This window comes from Poecile atricapillus, chromosome 11 (genome assembly GCF_030490865.1).
Source record: "Poecile atricapillus isolate bPoeAtr1 chromosome 11, bPoeAtr1.hap1, whole genome shotgun sequence".
Lineage (NCBI taxonomy): Eukaryota > Metazoa > Chordata > Aves > Passeriformes > Paridae > Poecile > Poecile atricapillus.
This window is the reverse complement of record NC_081259.1, coordinates 20,142,646-20,161,039: the sequence shown is the minus strand read 5'-3', so window position 1 is coordinate 20,161,039 and position 18,394 is coordinate 20,142,646. Positions and strand designations below refer to the sequence as shown.

The window sequence follows — 18,394 nt, the reverse complement described above, 5'->3', positions numbered from 1 at the left end:
ATCCCTCAAATCCCTGCCCAGGCACGTACCCACTCGTCCCTGCACCTCCCAGCCCCAAGAGCGAAGGGCTGATCCGGCACTCATCATCCGCTTGCACAAGAGGTGATTGATGGGTGCTCCTCCCCTTGCCCCCACCTCCCTTCAGTGACCTGGATCAAATGACTCATCCCTAATCGGAGGATCCATCTCTCCCGGGGCAAGGAAGGCAATGAAGCAGAAGCTGCCCAAGGAAAAGGGCTGCCCCGGCAAGGGCAGGGTGCTGACAGTGGGAGAAGAAACTCCCTGGAAAATGTGTGATGTTCCCTGGAAACAGTGTGATGAAATATGCACCTCTACTACCTGCAGAAATACTGAGAAAACTGAAAATTTACAAAGGAGGAAAACACAAACAGCCAGTTGTAATAATAACCTCTTCCTATATGCAGAGTGCTGGGTGAGTGGTAAATCAAGCCATTTTCTCACACTTCCCAGGATATGATCTCATCAGGGAAGGGGAACATCCCACTGCCACAACCCTGCCCCATTTCCATCACTGCTGGGGCAGGATGAGAGAACCAGAGCATTTCTGAGAGCTCCCCAGACGTCCTTGCATACAAACCTTGTGTTGCTGCTCACCTTCTTTAGAGGAGGGGGACTCCAGCTCCCTTGTGCTCATTTTGGGAATAGTGTATCTTCCCAAAGGACACGTTTGTGATGCTTGTCTGAGCAGCCCCAAACCCACCAATCCCTGCCAGAGGCAAACCCCACACATTGGTTTATCCAAGCCAGGGCTCATCCCTCTGCTGCCTCCCCCAGCTCCAGGGAGTGCAGTGAGGGATGGTTTAGACCATCCCACACATCACTTCACATGCTTCAATCTTCCTCATCTTGATTATTTTCATCCTGCCAGCTGCCTCCTCAGTTACCCTGTCCCACATTGGAGGGAGAGGTGGTTCCACTTTTCCAGCAGGTCCAAAGCCCCATGTGTCCATGTGATCACCCCTAAGGATTTGCTCCATTTGCTGTGAAGTGCAATCTGCTTTGCAGAGGCTGTGAGAGCTGGAGGTGGTGCCATGTCCCCTGCAGACAGCCCTGCACACACATTCCCCAGCCACATCAGCCTTTCATTTTTTTTCAACAACTTCTGAGGAGGAATTCAGTGTTCAGACTGGGCCAGACCAGTTGGGCATTTGAGGGGAAATGGCAAAGTCTTTGCCCAGAAAATGCCTTAATTTCCTGTTGGGCATGAGTGAAAACTTGTTTTTACCTCCCTCTGTCAAGGGGTTGGGTACCCAGCCAGCCCATTCACTGGGATGCACAAAAAGAAACACCCAGGGGATGGCTGTGCCAGTTTCAGAGGGAAGACCCCAAACACAGGTCAGGAGAGTGTTTCTGCCATTCTCAGTATCTATACAAGCCTCTCCAGCCAACTGAATCACCAAAGTACAGGAGCAAACCCCAAAAGCCTGAATTTCCATGATCTCCACACCATGGCCAGGTAACCAAGCTGAGCATCTCCTGCACAGAGGGGCTGGGAGCACCTCTGGACCCTGGCCCGGTGACCAGCAGTCCAGACCTTCTCAGGGAAGCTCCTCCAGAAGCAGGGTCACCCTGCAGGGTGACCCCGAGGTGAGTGTCACACCCTGCAGCCCATGGCCTCAGCTGGGAACCTTCACCAGGCCCTGGAGATGAGGGCTTTGAGCACCTCTGGTCCCACCAGCATCCAGAGGGGCCTGGCAGCTCCAGGGTCTTGATGCCGTCTGGAGCCGGACTTTTTACTGTTCTGCAGGAAGAGTCAAGGAATTGAGGGCAAACCCTTCCCAGGCCGGAGGCAGCCCGTAGGTCCTGCGTGCCTGGCACTGAGCAGGAGCGCCGGAGCGGCTGGCCCGAGGTGGGATGGGCCGGGAGATCCAACCACCTGCGGAGGAGGGCACTCCACAAGCCACTGGCAGAAACAGAGCCGTGACTCCACTCCAGGCTGCCTCCTCGCCCGCAGCCTTGACAGGAGGAGCGAGCGGGCGGGCAGGCAGCATCCCGGGGCTTCCTGGCTCTTCCCGGCACATTCCGGTCTCATCCCGGCCCATCCCGGCCCCATCCCGGCCCATCCCGGCCCATCCCGGCACATCCCGGTCTCATCCCGGCCCCATCCCGGCACATCCCGGCCCATCCCGGCTCATCCCGGCCCATCCCGGCCCATCCCGGCCCATCCCGGCATATCCCGGCACATCCCGGCATATCCCGGCATATCCCGGCCCATCCCAGTACATCCCAGTACATCCCGGTTCTCCCGGGCCCGTCGCAGCTCCCAGCCCGGCCCGGCTGCAGCGGAGGTAGGCTCGGGGTGGGGAAGGGGGTGCGGGTGTTCCTGCGGCTGCTGCAGGGATAGCTCCCATTCCCGGGGGATGCTGAGCAGCCTTTTCCAGCAGGAGAGTGAGCCGGCCAAGTGCTGTGCTGAAAACAGCACTGGGTGTGTCCAGCAGCCTCCCACCCTTATCCCGGCTGGATAGGGACGAGCAGATCTTCCGTCCCCTCCGGGTTATTCCCGTTTCCCTGGAGGATGAGTGAACTCCCTCGGGGCTCAGCCTGGGTCTGTGCGGGTTCACCCCGAGCACAGCGGGGCCAGGCTGTCGGATAAAGGCTGAACAAGCCGGTGGAAGCATGGGGAAGATTTCGGGAATGGAGAACAGAGGAGGGCAGCGAGCGGGCCGGTGGTGTTTGCATGTCGTGCTGTCCCTCCTTAGGGACAGCCTGAGTATTGCAGCAGGGGCCCTGCTGGCTCCAACGCGGCTTTGCTGGGGGCTGTGTGCTGGGAAGATGCAGGGTTCCCTTGGGAGAAGTCTGAGTGCATGTCCAGGGTGGGATTGCAGTGTCCCCGGGCTCTGGGATGGACAAACAGCCGCGCCAGAGACAAGCGGAGCGCTGCCAAGGGCGCAGGACTCAGCTCGGCTGAGGAGGCTGCTTGGAGCGGATTTTCTCATCGCCATCTCTCTCGATGCCAACTTTGAGTCCTTCCAGGCAGCAGGATGACGCTGTGGGATGGCTCCTACCCCTTCTACCCTGGAGCCACTGCCTGCTTCCCCTTTGACACCACCCGGGCTGTCATTGTCACCACATTCCTCTCCATGCTGCTCACGTTCATCATCATCCTGCCGGGGATCCGGGGCAGGGGGGTAAGTGAAGGGGCAGGGGCAGTTCAGAGCTCCGGTCCCTGCCTGTTCATCCCACATTCCTCCTCCTTCCCAGCCTTGGCAAGCAAAGCTGCCCGCAGGCTCATGGCCAGAGCTCTGGGATCTCTAGAGAGCCGTGGGGCTGAACTCCAGCCCTTCCCAGCATGAACACTCATCCCAGAAACACCAAACTCTTCCACCCCAGATTTCTGTGGGAGCTAGATCTGATCTTGGCTGGATTTCTCTGTGAACAAGCCGAAATGATTTCACCAGAGGGGAATAGCAGGGTGAGGCTTAAAGATCTCACCCCACCTTCCCAGAAACCTCAATAAAAGAGGGGGGTGTGTACCGGGCATGTCCCAGCAGCGCTCGCCGGGCTCTGTGTGGCCAGCAGGCCCTGCTGTGAGCCACAGCGGGTGCTTCTTGTGTGACTGCTTTTGCAGCAGGGCTGGTTGAGGGGCTTCTGTCCCCCAGGGGACGCTACAAATGCTCACTCACTCCTTTTTCCTACTCTTTCCTACTTCCAGCTGTGGCCGGCTGTCAACATGTCCAAACACACGAGGTTTGGATAAGTTTGGAAATTGCAGCTGGAAGCTGTTAGAGCAATGTCTCCACCCTCCTTCCCAATAAAAGGAACATCACAGCTTATTCCAATGGGTTCCTTTGATCTTCTTCCTCTGTCTGGATCTCCCTGCTGTCTCCCCCCACCACAGCAGGGATGGCCCTGCCACAGGTGTACCCCATACCCACCCACAAAGCACATGGGATGACTCCCCAGGGGAGGGACAGGTCTATTTCTCACCATTTGATGTTCCTAAATTACGTGCTTGGTGCTGAGGTCCCCGTGGTAAAATCTGACTGCCACCTGTCTCTGCACTCTTGTCACCCCTTACAGCGACTCTTCTGGTTCCTGCGGCTGGTGTTGGGACTCTTCATGGGAGCAGTGATCCTCAGTGAGTGCTGGGCTCCTGGGGGAGGCTCCTGGATGCCCAAGAGATGGAGGGAGAAGGTGGATAGACCAGTCAAGGGCCAATTCAGCCTGCAGGATGAGCTCATGGGCAAGATGGACACATGTCAATTGGTGGAAGGCACTCCGGTCTGGTGGAGACTGGTGGTCATATCCAGGACAGTCACCACCAGGGGGAATTCAGGCACCACTCCAGGGAATTCAGGCAGATTGGCAGGGCCTAGATGAGAAGCAGTGCCCAGACAGTGCCCACACATCAGCCCCACTGCCACCAGGGTCAGGGTCTGCACTGGGGATGGGGAGAAACCAGCCCAAGTGGGGTTTGTGGGGTCGTGGTTGATGTTGAGGAGGACATACAGGACCTTGGGGCTACCAGCCCAGTCCTGACCTTGGGATAAGGAAGGTGATGCCCAGGCCATGGTGACCGTCCTGGCAGGTGCTTCCAGCACCAGACACCTTGCTGCCAGGCTGTAACTAACCCCCCAAAATCTTCAGCTGTCCAGTTCACCAGGGACTGGGAGACTGGCTGGGTGCAGGCAAACACCTCCTACAAGTCCTTCAGCGCTGCCCAGGTGACCGCGGACGTCGGGCTGCACATCGGCCTGGCAGGGGTGAACATCACGCTCAGGGGTGAGTCTGACGGCCCCATCTGGAACTCTGGAGTAGCCACGGCCCCAGGAGCTCCACAGCTGCTCTCTGGGGGCCCTGGTGTGTCTGAAGGCTCCTGGGAGCCTGCTGTGCCCGTGCTCCTGGCTGGCAGTGCCCAGGTGCTGGCACAGCAGGGCCACTGCTCATCCCTCCCGCAGGAAAGCCAGTGAAGCAGATCAACGAGACCATCGACTACAACGAACACTTTCCCTGGAACTTTGGAGTGGATTATGAGCACAGCTACAGCGAGGGGCTGGAGAAGGGGCTGCCCAGCCCCATCCTCTACGTGGCAGAGAAGTTCAGCAGGCAGAGCCCCTGTGCCGTGCACAGGCAGTACCGCACCGCCGGCCACTACGTGTCTCTCACCCTGTGGTGAGTTACAGCGAGGGCTCAGCTCTGTCCCATGGACTGGGGAGCTGGGCAGAACCAGGGACAGCAGAGGAGCTTTATGGAGCCACCCTTGTCTGTAAGCCCTGGCTGTCTGCAGGATCTGGGATTGTCATGCTTCCTGGCCTGTCGTAGGTTCATACAATCGTTGAATCACGGAGTGATTTGGGTTGGATGAGATCTCAAAACTTATGTTACTCTAACCCCCACCATGGGCAGGGACACCTTCCACTATCCCAGGTTGCTCCAAGCCTTGTCCAGCCTGGCCTTGAACACTTCCAGAGATGGAAGAGCTTCTCTGGGCACCCTGTGCCAGGGCCTCAGCACCCTCACAGGGATGAATTCCTTCCCAATATCGCAGCTATCTCGGTCCTCTGGCAGTGGAAAGTTATTGTCCCTTGTCCTGTCCCTCTAGACCCTTTTCCCAAGTCTCTCTCCAGCTCTCCTGGAGCCCCTTTAGGCACTCCAAGGGGCTCTGAGCTCTCCCTGGAGCCTTCTCTCCTCTCAGTACCCCCAGCTCTCCCAGCCTGGCTCCAGTGCATAGGGGCTCCAGATCTTGGAGCATCTTTTGTCCATGTCCCCAGACTCTTCTTATGTGTCCTCTTGATGTACACAACTGCAGTCTGAGAAAAATTCATTGAAGGGAAAACAGATGCAACCGTGGTGCTCATGGTTTGAGATCTCTCCCAAGGACCAAGATTAAGGGTCCAGGTTAGGACCTGCTGTGAAGGGTCTTCTTTTGCACATCCAAGTGGTCACAGACCTGCCTGGGGGGAGCAGGAGAGACCATCAGGAGGATGCTCAGTGAAGCCCTTGTGTGTGTTGTGGTTGTGGAGTCCCAGAGCATGCTCATGAGTCTCAGGGGTGGTGGGAAAGGCACTGCAGGGAAGAGAGAGCTTTGCAATTTCCCCCCTGAATGTAGGTTCCAGGTACCTGTACCCATCTCCTTTTTTATTTCCAGGAAAAACAATTATCCCCAGCCAAACATTCCTGTATTTCATGGAAGAAATATTAATGAAAGCTTTTTTTGTTTTTTTGTTTTTTTTTCTTTTAGAAAAAAGTCTGTTAGGCTCACCTCCCCAGGGAGCTAAATCCAAGCCCCAAGCACAGGGTAGGGCTGGCAGCTGGGTCCACTCCAGCTGCTGAATCAGGTGTGGGCATGGCTAATGGTGCAGTTCTCCAAACAAATGTGTCCTTCCATGCCATTGTCCCTCTGGACACGTGGGAACTGCCTGGGGGTGGTCAGCTGTGGACAATCACAAGAATCAGAAAAAGAGTTACTTTGGCAGGGCTGTTACAATCTGACTATTAGAGAATCCTCTGCCCAAATGAAGGTGTAAATGAGACCATGTGCTGAGGTCAATAGCATGGATTTTATGTCACAGTAAATATGAGGTAGACAAAGATGGAAAGAAATAAAAGAAGAAAGGGGGAGGAGAGAGAATGAGAGGGAGACAGATTAAGTAAAAGGATATGAGCACCCATGGAACCAGACAGTGTCATTGATCCTCTTCTGGTCCTCTCAGCATTGGGGGTCCCACAAAACCCAGAGTTCAGTGCTGGTCCAGCTTAAGTGCCCGGGCACCTTCCCTGCAGAGGGGTCTGCTGTATAAATAATCAGGTGTATTTCTCTGGTGGAAGGGCTCAGAGTCTTGGGGTGCTTTGGGGGCTCTTTGATGGTTTAGGACCCCTTCTAAGACAGGACCCTGCCTCTTGTGCTGGTGTTGAACCAGTTCTGCCCCCTCAGAAGGGATGAAAACCCTCGTGTGAAGGGAAACAATGTGAGCAGGACCTTCCTGGGAAGGGAAGGGGAGGTTTTCAGCTGAGCCAGTTGTATGTAAGGGAGGGCACTGGCATGATAAAAACCATCACTCTGCCTCTCTAGGGTCTGCTTCTTATCAGCCTTCTCCCTCACCTGGCTCAAAACCCAGAGCTGCTGAGGGGTCCTCTGTCTTCTGCACATCAGAGGCCTTGCCACCACACATGCAAAAGCCCTCCCCTGACAGGGGGGAACCCAGCCCCAGCAAAGCACCTGCTGCCTCTGCAGATGGCCACATGTTTGAGCTATTAAACATGAGCATTTCAGTCTCCCACAGGAACCTCCAGAGATGTCTACTCCAGTCCCACACCCAGAGCAGGGCTGATGCCAAAGCCATACCAAGGTGCTTGGGGGCTTCAGGAAATTCAATATTGGACATTCCCAGGTGTGGAGATCCCTTTTCCCTGCTGTGGGATCTGTCCCACAGCTCCACCACTCACATCATCACACAGTTGTTTGGCTTGTAAGGGCTCCTTAGAGCAGGCTGCCCAGCCATCTGCTGAGGCAAGGCCAGCGAGACCAGGCTGCCCAGGACTTTGTCCCTCCGTTGGGATATGGAGAGAAGACCTTGAGTAAGTGCTCCAAGCCTGAGGTTTTCTGCTCTGTGCTCCTTTCACAGGCTGGCCTTTTGCACGTGGCTCATTTCCATCATGCTCTTCTCCATGTCCATCCTGCTCTATGGTGGCCACATGCTTCTGGTCACTGCCACTCTGATCCTCCTCTCACTGCTCTTCTTCTCCACTGCAAGAAACACCCTCAAGTGCCCCATCCGGTTCGGCCCAGCTTCCTTGAGGACGGATTATGGTGAATCCTTTTGGCTGACATTAGCAGCAGGTGAGTGCTCATCTTCCTTCTGGGGATTTTCTTCTTCATCCCCACAGAAATGATGTCCCAACAGTGGCCCATCCCTTCCTTCTCCATGGCTGGTCACAGAAAATGATAATTTTAGGTAAGAAGATTTTAGATTAGAATTGTTGAGGTTGGGGAGAAAAAGAGATGAGCAGTCAAGAAATTTGAATGTCTGAGGTTACCTGCTGGATAGAGATTCCCTCTGCCCCCCAGGACCTGCTCCACTTCCGGGCAGCAATTGTTTCCTTTGATCAAATCAGAATTGTCCACGTTACAGCATCCACCTCCAGGGACATCAGCCCTTTTCCAGTAGCAGATGGGAACTAATTCCCCCTGGACACTCTTCTTTTTCAGGCTAAACAAGCCCAGGTCTTCCAGCCTTTCCCTGTGCAGGGTGGGCTCCAGCCCCAGCTCTCTGCCCCAGTTCATTGACCTCTCTTTTGTAGTGGGGAGCCACAAGTGATGCTAGAATCGAGATGGGGAAGGAGCAATGGCCAGGGAGCTGCGGGGTGATGCCGCGTGTGCCAGGCTGCAGCCGGCAGCGCTCCTGCACTGGTGCCACTCTGCATTGCAGGCCTGCTGTGCCTGCTCCTGGGGCTGGCCATCGTCATCCTCAACTCCCTGCAGCCAGAGAAGCTGAAGCTCATCTTCAGCATGGACAAGAGCAGGGAAGAGGAGGCGTGGGACAGGTCCTGCCTGGCAGCTGAGCCCAGCTGCTCAGTGCAGGATGGGCTGATGGTGCCCCTGGGGGAGCTGTGCCATGTGAGCTCAGCCACCCCACTCTGAGGCACAGGCACAGCCAGGGCTGGACATGCTGCTCCTGAACCCACCAAATCCATCAGGAGCCCAGCTGGCAAGAGACATCCAAGTGATGAGAATATCCACATCTGAAAAGGTGTCTCAAACACAGCAGTTTACTTTTCTTTCCTTTTTTTTTTCTGTTTTACTGCCTTTCCCCCTGGTCCATCCCAACAAACCCTGAGCCCTCCCCAGGATACAGAGATTAAATCAGAACAAGATGGGGAGAAAGCAAGCAACTGAAGGCCCATGGATATGAACCAAAGGAGAAGTAGAGCCCACAACAGCCCCCTCACCCTGAGGACACCCAAAAAGTCCCCTTGCCTTGGATACTGCTCCCATCAGCAGTCAGGAAGTGCAGATGGAGCTGCTCCCCAGGGTGAAGAGCACCATGGCAAATAGGAATACAGTTTAGTAGGATGCTGGAGGTATCTGGAGGGAGGGAAGGAGACGAGGAGGTGGGAAAGGAGGCACAGCAGTGCCTTGAAGATCAGCTGTAACCAATTAGGGAGAGGGGAGCAGTACCTCCAGTCTGAGTTCCTCCTGCTCAGCTGTGGAAATACATGTCAGGGGCAGGAGACATTGAAATGCTGCTCAAGGCAGCAGGACCCCTGCCCACACAGGCAGAGAGGGTGCATGCTTCAGCTTTGCACCCCTCTGTCTCTCTGAGGGTTTCACAACATTTTCTTTCTGTTTTGTGCTTGCTTATTTCCCTCTCTATCTCAATAAAATAAGTTTGCCTTGGCCTTTCACCTGCCTGTTGATAGAGGTGTCACTCTGAGGGCTGCTGCTGTGACATGGCAGCCACAGGGGAGGGATGAGGAGAAGGCAGAGCCTTTTCGTGGTCCTGAATGGGGCACCTAACGGGGCTCAGCCAGTGCAGGGCAATGAGGTCGAGTCAGTGCTCCCCAAAGAGGGAATTGGAATATCCCCAGCAAACAAGCAGGGGGAATTTTAGTTTCTGGCATGGCTCTGAGCATGTGGGAGGTTTGATGGGAGCTCCCTCCAGCCCTGCAGAGAGGTTTGCAGAGGAGCCACCATGGGCCAGGGAGGAGCTCAGCCACGGCATCCTCTCCCACCCTATTCCAGTGGGAAGGGCCTTCAATGAGAACCTAGAGGACCCAGCAGGGTTTGGAGCTCAACTCCTTTGGCTTGGGAGATCCCAGCCAGGATATTCCCAGTGACACCTATCAGGAGGTGCTTCAGCCTAGAGATGGACTAGATCCAAGGTGCAAGGAGTCCCTTTGGTTTAGTCAGCTGGGTTTCAGGCCTGACAGACTTGTCTCTGGTATGTTCCTGCTGGGGGAGGTGGCTGCAGTGTCACCAGGGGGGTGGCCATGGTCCTTGCAGAGCCCCAGCCTGTGCTCCCTGAGATCTCACCATGGTTGTTCCATTGCTGGCACTGGTTCTGGATGGATGCCAGATTCCCCAGACACTGCGGGGGCAGAGCCCACCTAGGCCAAGATTTAGTGGTGATAATTTTACCTCTTGATGTCCAGTAGCACCTCAGTCCAGTCAGGGAGCTGAGCTGTGCTGGAGGGAGGAGGTGGGACCTGCACAGTGCAAATGGCCAAAAGGCTGGGAAAGGCCTCCTGTGTCTCGGGATCTGTCCCACCCCAGCCCCAATAATCTGTGTTTGCTGCACCATCTTCCCGTCCATGCCTTCAAACCCCACGTGTCTGGATGCAAGAAACTCTCAAGGAATGATCCTCCTTTTCCTGAGGGAGTTCTGGTGGTTTAATCTCACAGCTTCAGCCCCAGCACTCAGCTAGTTAAAGTCCTTTTGAGGCTCTCCTAAATTCTCATAGCTCCTCATGACAAAGGTTTCTGGGTGGGTGACCTTGACACGTGCCAACAAGAAATTTATCCCCATGAGAAGAATGCTGCTGCTGGGGGCTTGCCAGAAGTGACCTTCAGATGTGCCCCACAGCCCCTTCTTAAGAAACCTGCCCCCTAAATGTCCACAGTGTTTCAAAGGAGAGGGGTTTCAGGAAGATTTATTTTGTTGAAAATAATTCCTGCACAGAATAAACCAAATTAGTGACACACAAGTATTACCTTGCAGAAATAAGTAACTTACCAGCAAGAATATCAAAAATAAAAGTCAAAACATTGAGATTATGTACTTTACAATTAATTGGAATGAGGGTGCTCAGGTTTCCAGCATTCAGATATAGAATCCCAGAATAGTTTGGGTTGGAAGGGACCTAAAGGCTCATCTTGTTCCACCCCCCACCATGAGCAGGGACACCTTCCACTCTCCCAGGTTGCTCCAAGTGCCCTGTCCAGCCTGGCCTTGGACACTTCCAGGGATCCAGGGGCAGCCACAGCTTCTCTGGGCACCCTGTGCCAGGGCCTCACCTCACAGGGATGAATTCCTTCCCAATATCCCATCTAACCCTGCCCTCTGGCAGTGGGAAGTTACTCCATCTCCTGTCATGTGGGTCCTTGTCCCCAGTCCCTCTCCAGCTCTCCTGGAGCCCTTTCAGGCCCTGGAAGGGGCTCTGAGCTCTCCCTGGAGCCTTCTCTTCTCCAGATGAGCACCCCCACCTCTCCCAGCCTGGCTCCAGAGCAGAGGGGCTCCAGCCCTGGGAGTTTCTCCATGGCCCCCTCTGGACTCTCTCCAGCAGCTCCAGGTCCTTCTCTGGTGACAGCTCTGCAGGTGGGGTGTCACCTGAGTGAGGCAGAGGGACAGACCCCACCCCTCCCTGCTGCAGTGTGCCCCAGCTGGACAGGGATAACTTCATCCTTCACTCCCTTTCCTTCCCTATGGCATCTTTTCAGCTCACACAAGGCTACAAGTTTTGCCTAATCAAAGTCAAATTTGAAGGTGAAAAGAATCACATCACCCACATGCCCCACAGCAAACTGGTGCATTTACTCAGCCTTTGTTTCTGAAGCAGATTTTTGATTCCAGCTTCTGCAGCATCCAGCCTGCAGAAGCTGGATCTATGCCTGACTTTCTGATTACACCTAAACCACAAAATGTCATGTTTGGGAAAGAAAGGATCAGATTTAATCCCAGGCTTTTGGAGTGGCAGGTGCTCCCAGGGAGAAATGTCACCCATGAGGCGATTCTCAGTTCCAGCAGGAGCAGAGCATCGGAGAATGCCTGCACTGCAGCGTGGCAGGGCATGGAGCAGGAAGGGATTCCTCCTGGGATGAGGATCCCCAGGTGGGTGAGCAGCTCAAGCCTCTGGAGCTGTGATCTGTGAGCTGTGAGCTGCCAGCACAGCCTGCCCCTTCCAGAGGGCAGGGGGACACAGTCTGTGAAGGTACACTTCCCAGCAAGGACCTATCCCAGTGTGGGGTTGTTGGATGGGGAAATGCATCTCTGGGGACATCATGAAGAATGTGTTTTGCCCTTTTGGGTTCATCTTCAGGGGAAGAACGAGAACTTTCCTCTAGATGCTGTTGATTTCAGAGGGCTGGGAAGGAAACAGGCCCTTGTTCACAGAATGAGGGCTGATGAACACCTCAGGCATTTCCTGGTACTCCTCTGCTTTGTCCTCATGGAGATCAAAGAAAGTTTTCAGCAGGTCCAGGTTGAGGTGGTGCATTGCCACAATGGTGATCCCAACCACAAAACAGAGCAGACCTGGAAACAAACATGCTCTCTGGTTGGGATCGTGTCACTCCAGCAGTGTCCCCACCCCAGAGCTCTCCTTGGATTGTCCCCTGACAGAGGACAATGCCTTTGCTTTATGGAAGGTGGCCTTCCAGTGTGTGAGCTGTTTTAAGCATCCTTAAACCGCAGACACCGGTCTGAAAACCCAGGCAAGTGACCCCAAAGTGTTTGCACCTCAGGAGCTCTAAATGCCTCCACTGCCCTTGAGATGAGGATGGTGTTTCCCCTTTTCCCACCCCTCACCACATCTGCTTTGCCAGGCCTGAGGCTCTGGGGGGCTGCACTTCCCACCTGGGACCCTTGTACCTCCAGAGGGACACAGTGATGTGACCCAGGGCACCCTGATGTTCTCACCAATTGCCAGTACGAGCCAGAAGGATCCCCCATAGGCCACGTGCAGGGTCCTGCTCCCAATCTTGATCAGGCACATGGGGGAGCTCCTCACGGTGGAAAACGAGAGCAGTGAGAAGGTGGTGAAGGCCCCTGTGACCAGGAGCATGTATCCTCCATAAACCAGGACAGGCATGGAGAGGAGGATGTTGGAGACGATCCACGTGCAAGAGGCTACCCTGGAGACAAGAGGAGACCAACAGAGGAGTGGTGCGAGTGCCACGGATCAGGATGCTCTGTGTGGGGATTTCCATGTGGCAGGAGGAATCTGGGCTCCAAGCAGGAGCTGTGGGAGGTGGAGAAGCTCTGTGGGCAGGCAGGAATGATCCCTAATCCCCATGCTGAGCAAGCACACGTGCAAGGCTCACACTGCTACATCCAGGAGGCAGAAACACAGATTTCCTCTTCCCCTCACTCAGCCCACAGGCAGTAGCAGCCTCAAGGAGGCTGTGGCAGCCCACTCAGGGTACCTGGATCATTCCAGCTCCCAGCCCTTCCACACCTGAAGCAGAAGACCCTGAGAGAGGCACCCAGGACTGAGATAAATGCAGGAGCAGGCAAGGGTCTTTTGCAGGAGCTCTGCACGTGCTGAGGAGTTGGGCTACAGAGAAAGGCCTCAGCTATGGACCTGGAGCTCTTGTTCCATGGCATCACCAGGCTTCTTCTCTAGCTTCTGTGTCCCTGCTGTCAAACACCAAGCAGGGAGAACAGCTGCAATGGTTCTCCATGGCCAAAATAAGGTGGAAGGGACCACCTCCTGCCAGCTGGGGACCTGCTCTCCCCCAGCCCAAGCGGGCTTTCTGACCTTGCCAGAGTTAAGATCAACTCCACAATAACAGCAGCAGTATCTTTTCCTCACCTGATCCAAATCTTAGATACAAAATACACTCACAGGTAGGGTTGGGAGAGTTCTTCATGTGTCCATGGGCCTCTCTGGGCCACCAAGCACAGCAGCTTCAACTCCAGCCATGGGGATGGACCTCTACCATTATCACCACATCATGGCAAGGACCTGCACCACGTTCCTCTGTCCTGTGCCCAGCCCAGTGGATTTGTCCAGCAGAGAGAACCAGCACTGCTCACCCTGAAGGGTCTGCAGTGCCTGGCAGGGAGCCCTCCATGCCCACAGCTTCCCTCCTGGCAGCATGCGATCCCAGCCAGCCCAAAGGCCCAGGGGAAAGGCAGCCAAGCTCTCCACACCCCTGATCTCCCCTGCCTGCAGCAGGACAGGAGGGCTCAGCAGGGCAGGAAGCTCACCAGAGCATGGCTGAGGCATAGTGGCTGGCGGTGCGGTACTGCCTGTGCACGGCACAGGGGCTCTGCCTGCTGAACTTCTCTGCCACGTAGAGGATGGGGCTGGGCAGCCCCTTCTCCAGCCCCTCGCTGTAGCTGTGCTCATAATCCACTCCAAAGTTCCAGGGAAAGTGTTCGTTGTAGTCGATGGTCTCGTTGATCTGCTTCACTGGCTTTCCTGCGGGAGGGATGAGCAGTGGCCCTGCTGTGCCAGCACCTGGGCACTGCCAGCCAGGAGCACGGGCACAGCAGGCTCCCAGGAGCCTTCAGACACACCAGGGCCCCCAGAGAGCAGCTGTGGAGCTCCTGGGGCCGTGGCTACTCCAGAGTTCCAGATGGGGCCGTCAGACTCACCCCTGAGCGTGATGTTCACCCCTGCCAGGCCGATGTGCAGCCCGACGTCCGCGGTCACCTGGGCAGCGCTGAAGGACTTGTAGGAGGTGTTTGCCTGCACCCAGCCAGTCTCCCAGTCCCTGGTGAACTGGACAGCTGCCAGGAAGAATAAAGCTGGGGTTAAAGCAGGTCCGGTTTCAGGCTTGCTGTGCTCGAGGGGAGAATCATGGGAGGGTGGCAGCATTCCCACCATGGCACTGGAAGGGAGTGTTAGGAGGGCAGGAATGCTGACTCAGATGCCAGGACGTGCCCCAACCAGCTCCCACACCCTGCAGAGCTCAGGTCCTCCCCTTGCTAAGCATCCACTCCCTGGATCCGGGAGGAGCGGGGCTCAGATCCCCAGGGATGAACATCATGACCTGATTTCTCCTTGGACATCCTCTCCAGAAGCTCCCTGCAAGCTCCCCACCATGGCAAACACCACACCACCCAGGGACAGGGCTCAGAGATGAGCCTGTTTGACAGCCACAGGAACAGGGGTGAGTCTCATTTCACACATCCAGCTCCCCAAATTGCACTACTGGGGAATAGTAAAAGTCATTGTCAAAATGAGGCAGTGGAGAGGGGTGGGAAGTGCCAGCATAGCTTGGACAGTCATTCCAGCTGGGAAAAAAAGGAAAAGTTGAACCTTTTCTGGTTTATGTTTTTTGGAACAAGGCATCCTTTTCTGAAGCACTTCCACTTTGCAGCGGGCTTCATTTTCCAGCAGGGAAAGTAAAGCCGGTGATTCGATATCAGGCTGAACTAAATCCTCCTGAGAAAATGTTCAGTTGCTGAGTCAACTTGTGAGGGCACTGATGCAGTGGGAGCCCCACAGGAATGTTTTTGGCTGCAGGGCTGAGTGTGTCCTGCTGCTGCTGCTGGCTTCAGAACAGTTTGTTCTTCCCGTGCTCCCAAGGAGAGCCCGACTGCAGCCTTGTCACGGAGCGGTGCTGGGTGGCTCTGAATGGGACACGGCCGTAGAGTCAGCCCTGCCTTCACCCCTCTGCCACCCCCGGCCTGGCACCGGGTTCTCAGGTGGTTTTGGGGGCATCTCCCACACCCTGGACATCCCCAGGGTGGCTGGGATGGTCCATGTGTCCCACAGCTGGTCCCAGTCTGGCTACCTGCTCCTAGTGCCTGGTCAAATCAGAGCTGAATCTTTTAGGTTATCATTATCCTTCCCCTTCATCATCCCTCTCCCAGCAGTCTTGTAATCCCTTTTGTCCTTCACAGCAGGAGAAACGCTTTGATTTAGGGTCAGGGCTGGTTTCTCTTGCCACCTGGCATCTTCTGTCCCCTTGGTACATCCTTCCTCACCTATCCTGTTGCCCTGTCTGAGTTGGAAATCCCACTGCCTGGTTTCTACCGTTAGTTATTACAGGAGAGTCTATGGTTTTCACTAAACTAAATCCTCCCCTTCATCTCCTCCAACCTTGCTCCTTGGGAGATCTTTACCCCCCTGATGCCATCTCTCTGCTCTGCCTGTGTTTTATCCCAGCTCTGCAAGGCTCCTCACAATCTCCAAAGGTGCCTGGCTGCAGCCCCAGGCAGCACAAGAGGGCTCACACAGTGGGGGGAAATAGTGGAAAAGTGGTGAGGAGGATTGTAAACACACTGAAGCGATGTGTAGCTGTAGAAAAACCCACAGATCACAGTAAGCACTGCTGCTGATGCTGTGTTACAACCACTGGTGTGCTGGAGAGGTGGAACATCTGTGCTTAGACAGCTCAGAAGCACCTGTTGAACAAGCTGGAGACCAAGCCCTTTTACAGGGAAGATCAAAGTAGATCAGTGAACTACGCCTGCACAAATCCCTGGAACACGGCAGGTTCGGTGATCCTTTGGACCGAGCTCCAGGTGCTGGTCCCCTCCTCGTCTCTACCCAGCGCTGCCTTAGGGAGCCCCGGAGGGAGAGGCCATGAAAAGAAACCCGCTCTTTGCACTTGATCCGTGCTTTTGTGGTTGTTCCTGCGCCCTGCCCGTGTCGGCTCCTGCACACCTCGGGAGGAGCACGGGGCTCTGCAGCCCGATGGAGCTGGGGGTCTCTGAGTTACAGCCAACAAAGCTCCCACAAGTAACCAGGGGCACCTCCAAGTGCTCGGGTACCGGGAAGGGAAAGCTGCTCTGGGAAGCTGTGTGACTGCTTTGCAGAGCCAGGATAAGGCAGATGGCACCACCGGCTGTGGCTGTGATCCCCAGCCCACATCCCGGAGACAGACCCTGCCCAGGGTTCCATCCTGCCCCCAGACCCTGCCCAGGGTTCCATCCTGCCCCCAGACCCTGCCCAGGGCTCCATCCTGCCCCCAGACCCTGCCCAGGGCTCCATCCTGCCCCCAGACCCTGCCCAGGGTTCCATCCTGCCCCCAGACCCTGCCCAGGGTTCCATCCTGCCCCCAGACCCTGCCCAGGGCTGCACGGCACTCACCCACAATCATCGCTCCCACGGAGAGGCTGAGGAGAACACGGAGAGTCCAGTAGAGCCTCTGCGGGGAGAGAGGTGGGATATCAGGCAGGTGGGAGCAGCCCTGGCTCTGCTCCTGCCCCACCCTGGTCCAGCCGGAGCAGCTCCCGTGGGCGGCTCACGCACCGCCCGCCCGCGGATGCCCGCGATGATGAGGAGGAAGCTGAAGGCCAGCGTCAGGAAGACAGCGATCACCACCACGGTGCTGATGTCGAACACAGCAGCCTTCCTCTGCTGAGGGTAGAAGGGGTAGACGCCGTCAAAAAGAGTCATCCTGCAGCTCCAGGAGCCTGCGGGAGAGCCGTGGTCACAGCGGGGACCCTGAGCTGCCCCGCCCGGATGGCTCCAGCCTGCGGTGGAGTTCTGGAATATTCGGTTCTGGAATAACCAGAGGAGGGAGGTGCACCCAAAGGGTCCCCAGAGGGACGAGGAAATGTGACACTGCGAGCAGGCGGGCGGGCAGAACACTCCCCAGCAGAGAACACCCAAAGGCGCTCAGCGGAGGAGAGGAGGTGCCCGGGGCAGGGCTTCTGGAGCCAGGGAACCACAAACCCCTGTCCTGCTGCGGGGCGAGGAGCAGCCCCAGAGCAGGAACCTGCTGAGCTGCTGCCAGGGCTGGGGCTCTCCCTCCAGCAGCTGCAGCCAGCGCTTTCCACTTTGGGGTGAACTCTCAGGGGAAGCGCTCAAGCCAGTGACCACTGCAGGAATGCAAAATGCTTCAAAATTACAAGGAACAACTGGAAATGTGGATTTCACAATAGCAAAATTATCCCCAGCCAAGGGCCAGCAGTGCTGAGAGGAACAAAGCACACTACTCCCATTCCTGCCCTTTTCCCCCGGACCTCCTGGACTGTGGAGGAGGAAGAGGAAGAGGGAGGATTGGTCCAGCACTTGGTCTGGAGAGACAAGGATCAGCCCCCAGTCCCAGGATGAGGGTCCAAAGAACACTCAAAACTCCGTGAGCACATCTCAAGGCTAAAGGAAGCTGAATTACATAAAATGAGAAGATGTGTGAGTCCCACAGGTGACTTTGGACTTCCTCTGGCTCTCCAGTTCCAGCAATTACACACCTTCTCCCATGCCTGGGTTAGATCTTTTCTACCAAATAGTGTGCTTGGTCCTCTTGTTTTGCTAATTTAATAGCCTCTGCATGCAACTAACTGCCCCAGGAAGTTTGCTAAAGTCAGGGAATGCTATACCTTCCCAAACAGCACTTTATTTTGTTCCTGTACAGAGGAGATGATTTTATTCTCATTTTCAAAAAAAAATTTAATCATATTTTTAGGTAAGATCCAACCCAGGGCAATTCAGCCACAAAAAAACTGGTCCCAGATGCCTAGATGTGAGTAGAGATCCCAATAACTATCAGAAAAGAGTTTGCTTGGGCAGCTGAATTGCTTTTCAATGCAGAAAGCAATATTTGATTGGAGAATAACCTTCTGCCTAGTAACCCAGAAAATAACAGGAAAGAGTGGAATGGAGACTGGGATTTTACAATGGCTCTGGACCTGAATTTAGCCTGATTGCTACAGACTAACAGAGCTGTCGTGTGCTTTTACAAATCTTCTTTGGGGCTATTTTGCTGTAACAGCTTTGTGTTATTTCCTTGGAAAGCCAAACCCGGAGAAAAGCA

General features: G+C 55.4%; 2 protein-coding genes across 2 annotated transcripts; one reads left to right on the top strand and one right to left on the bottom strand.

Annotated features, from left to right (window-relative positions):
- Positions 1–3,002: 3,002 nt before the first annotated feature.
- Positions 3,003–9,149, top strand: DUOXA1 (dual oxidase maturation factor 1). The gene is made up of 6 exons (XM_058846925.1): positions 3,003–3,149; positions 4,042–4,099; positions 4,609–4,743; positions 4,920–5,133; positions 7,587–7,801; positions 8,391–9,149. The coding sequence occupies exons 1-6, from the start codon at positions 3,003–3,005 to the stop codon at positions 8,600–8,602; spliced, it is 981 nt and encodes a 326-aa protein (XP_058702908.1). The 3' UTR covers positions 8,603–9,149.
- A 2,323-nt stretch (positions 9,150–11,472) lies between these two features.
- Positions 11,473–17,338, bottom strand: DUOXA2 (dual oxidase maturation factor 2). The gene is made up of 6 exons (XM_058847225.1): positions 16,888–17,338; positions 16,726–16,783; positions 14,280–14,414; positions 13,890–14,103; positions 12,597–12,811; positions 11,473–12,212 (listed from the first exon to the last, which is right to left on the bottom strand). The coding sequence occupies exons 1-6, from the start codon at positions 17,032–17,034 to the stop codon at positions 12,019–12,021; spliced, it is 963 nt and encodes a 320-aa protein (XP_058703208.1). The 5' UTR covers positions 17,035–17,338; the 3' UTR covers positions 11,473–12,018.
- Positions 17,339–18,394: the final 1,056 nt, after the last annotated feature.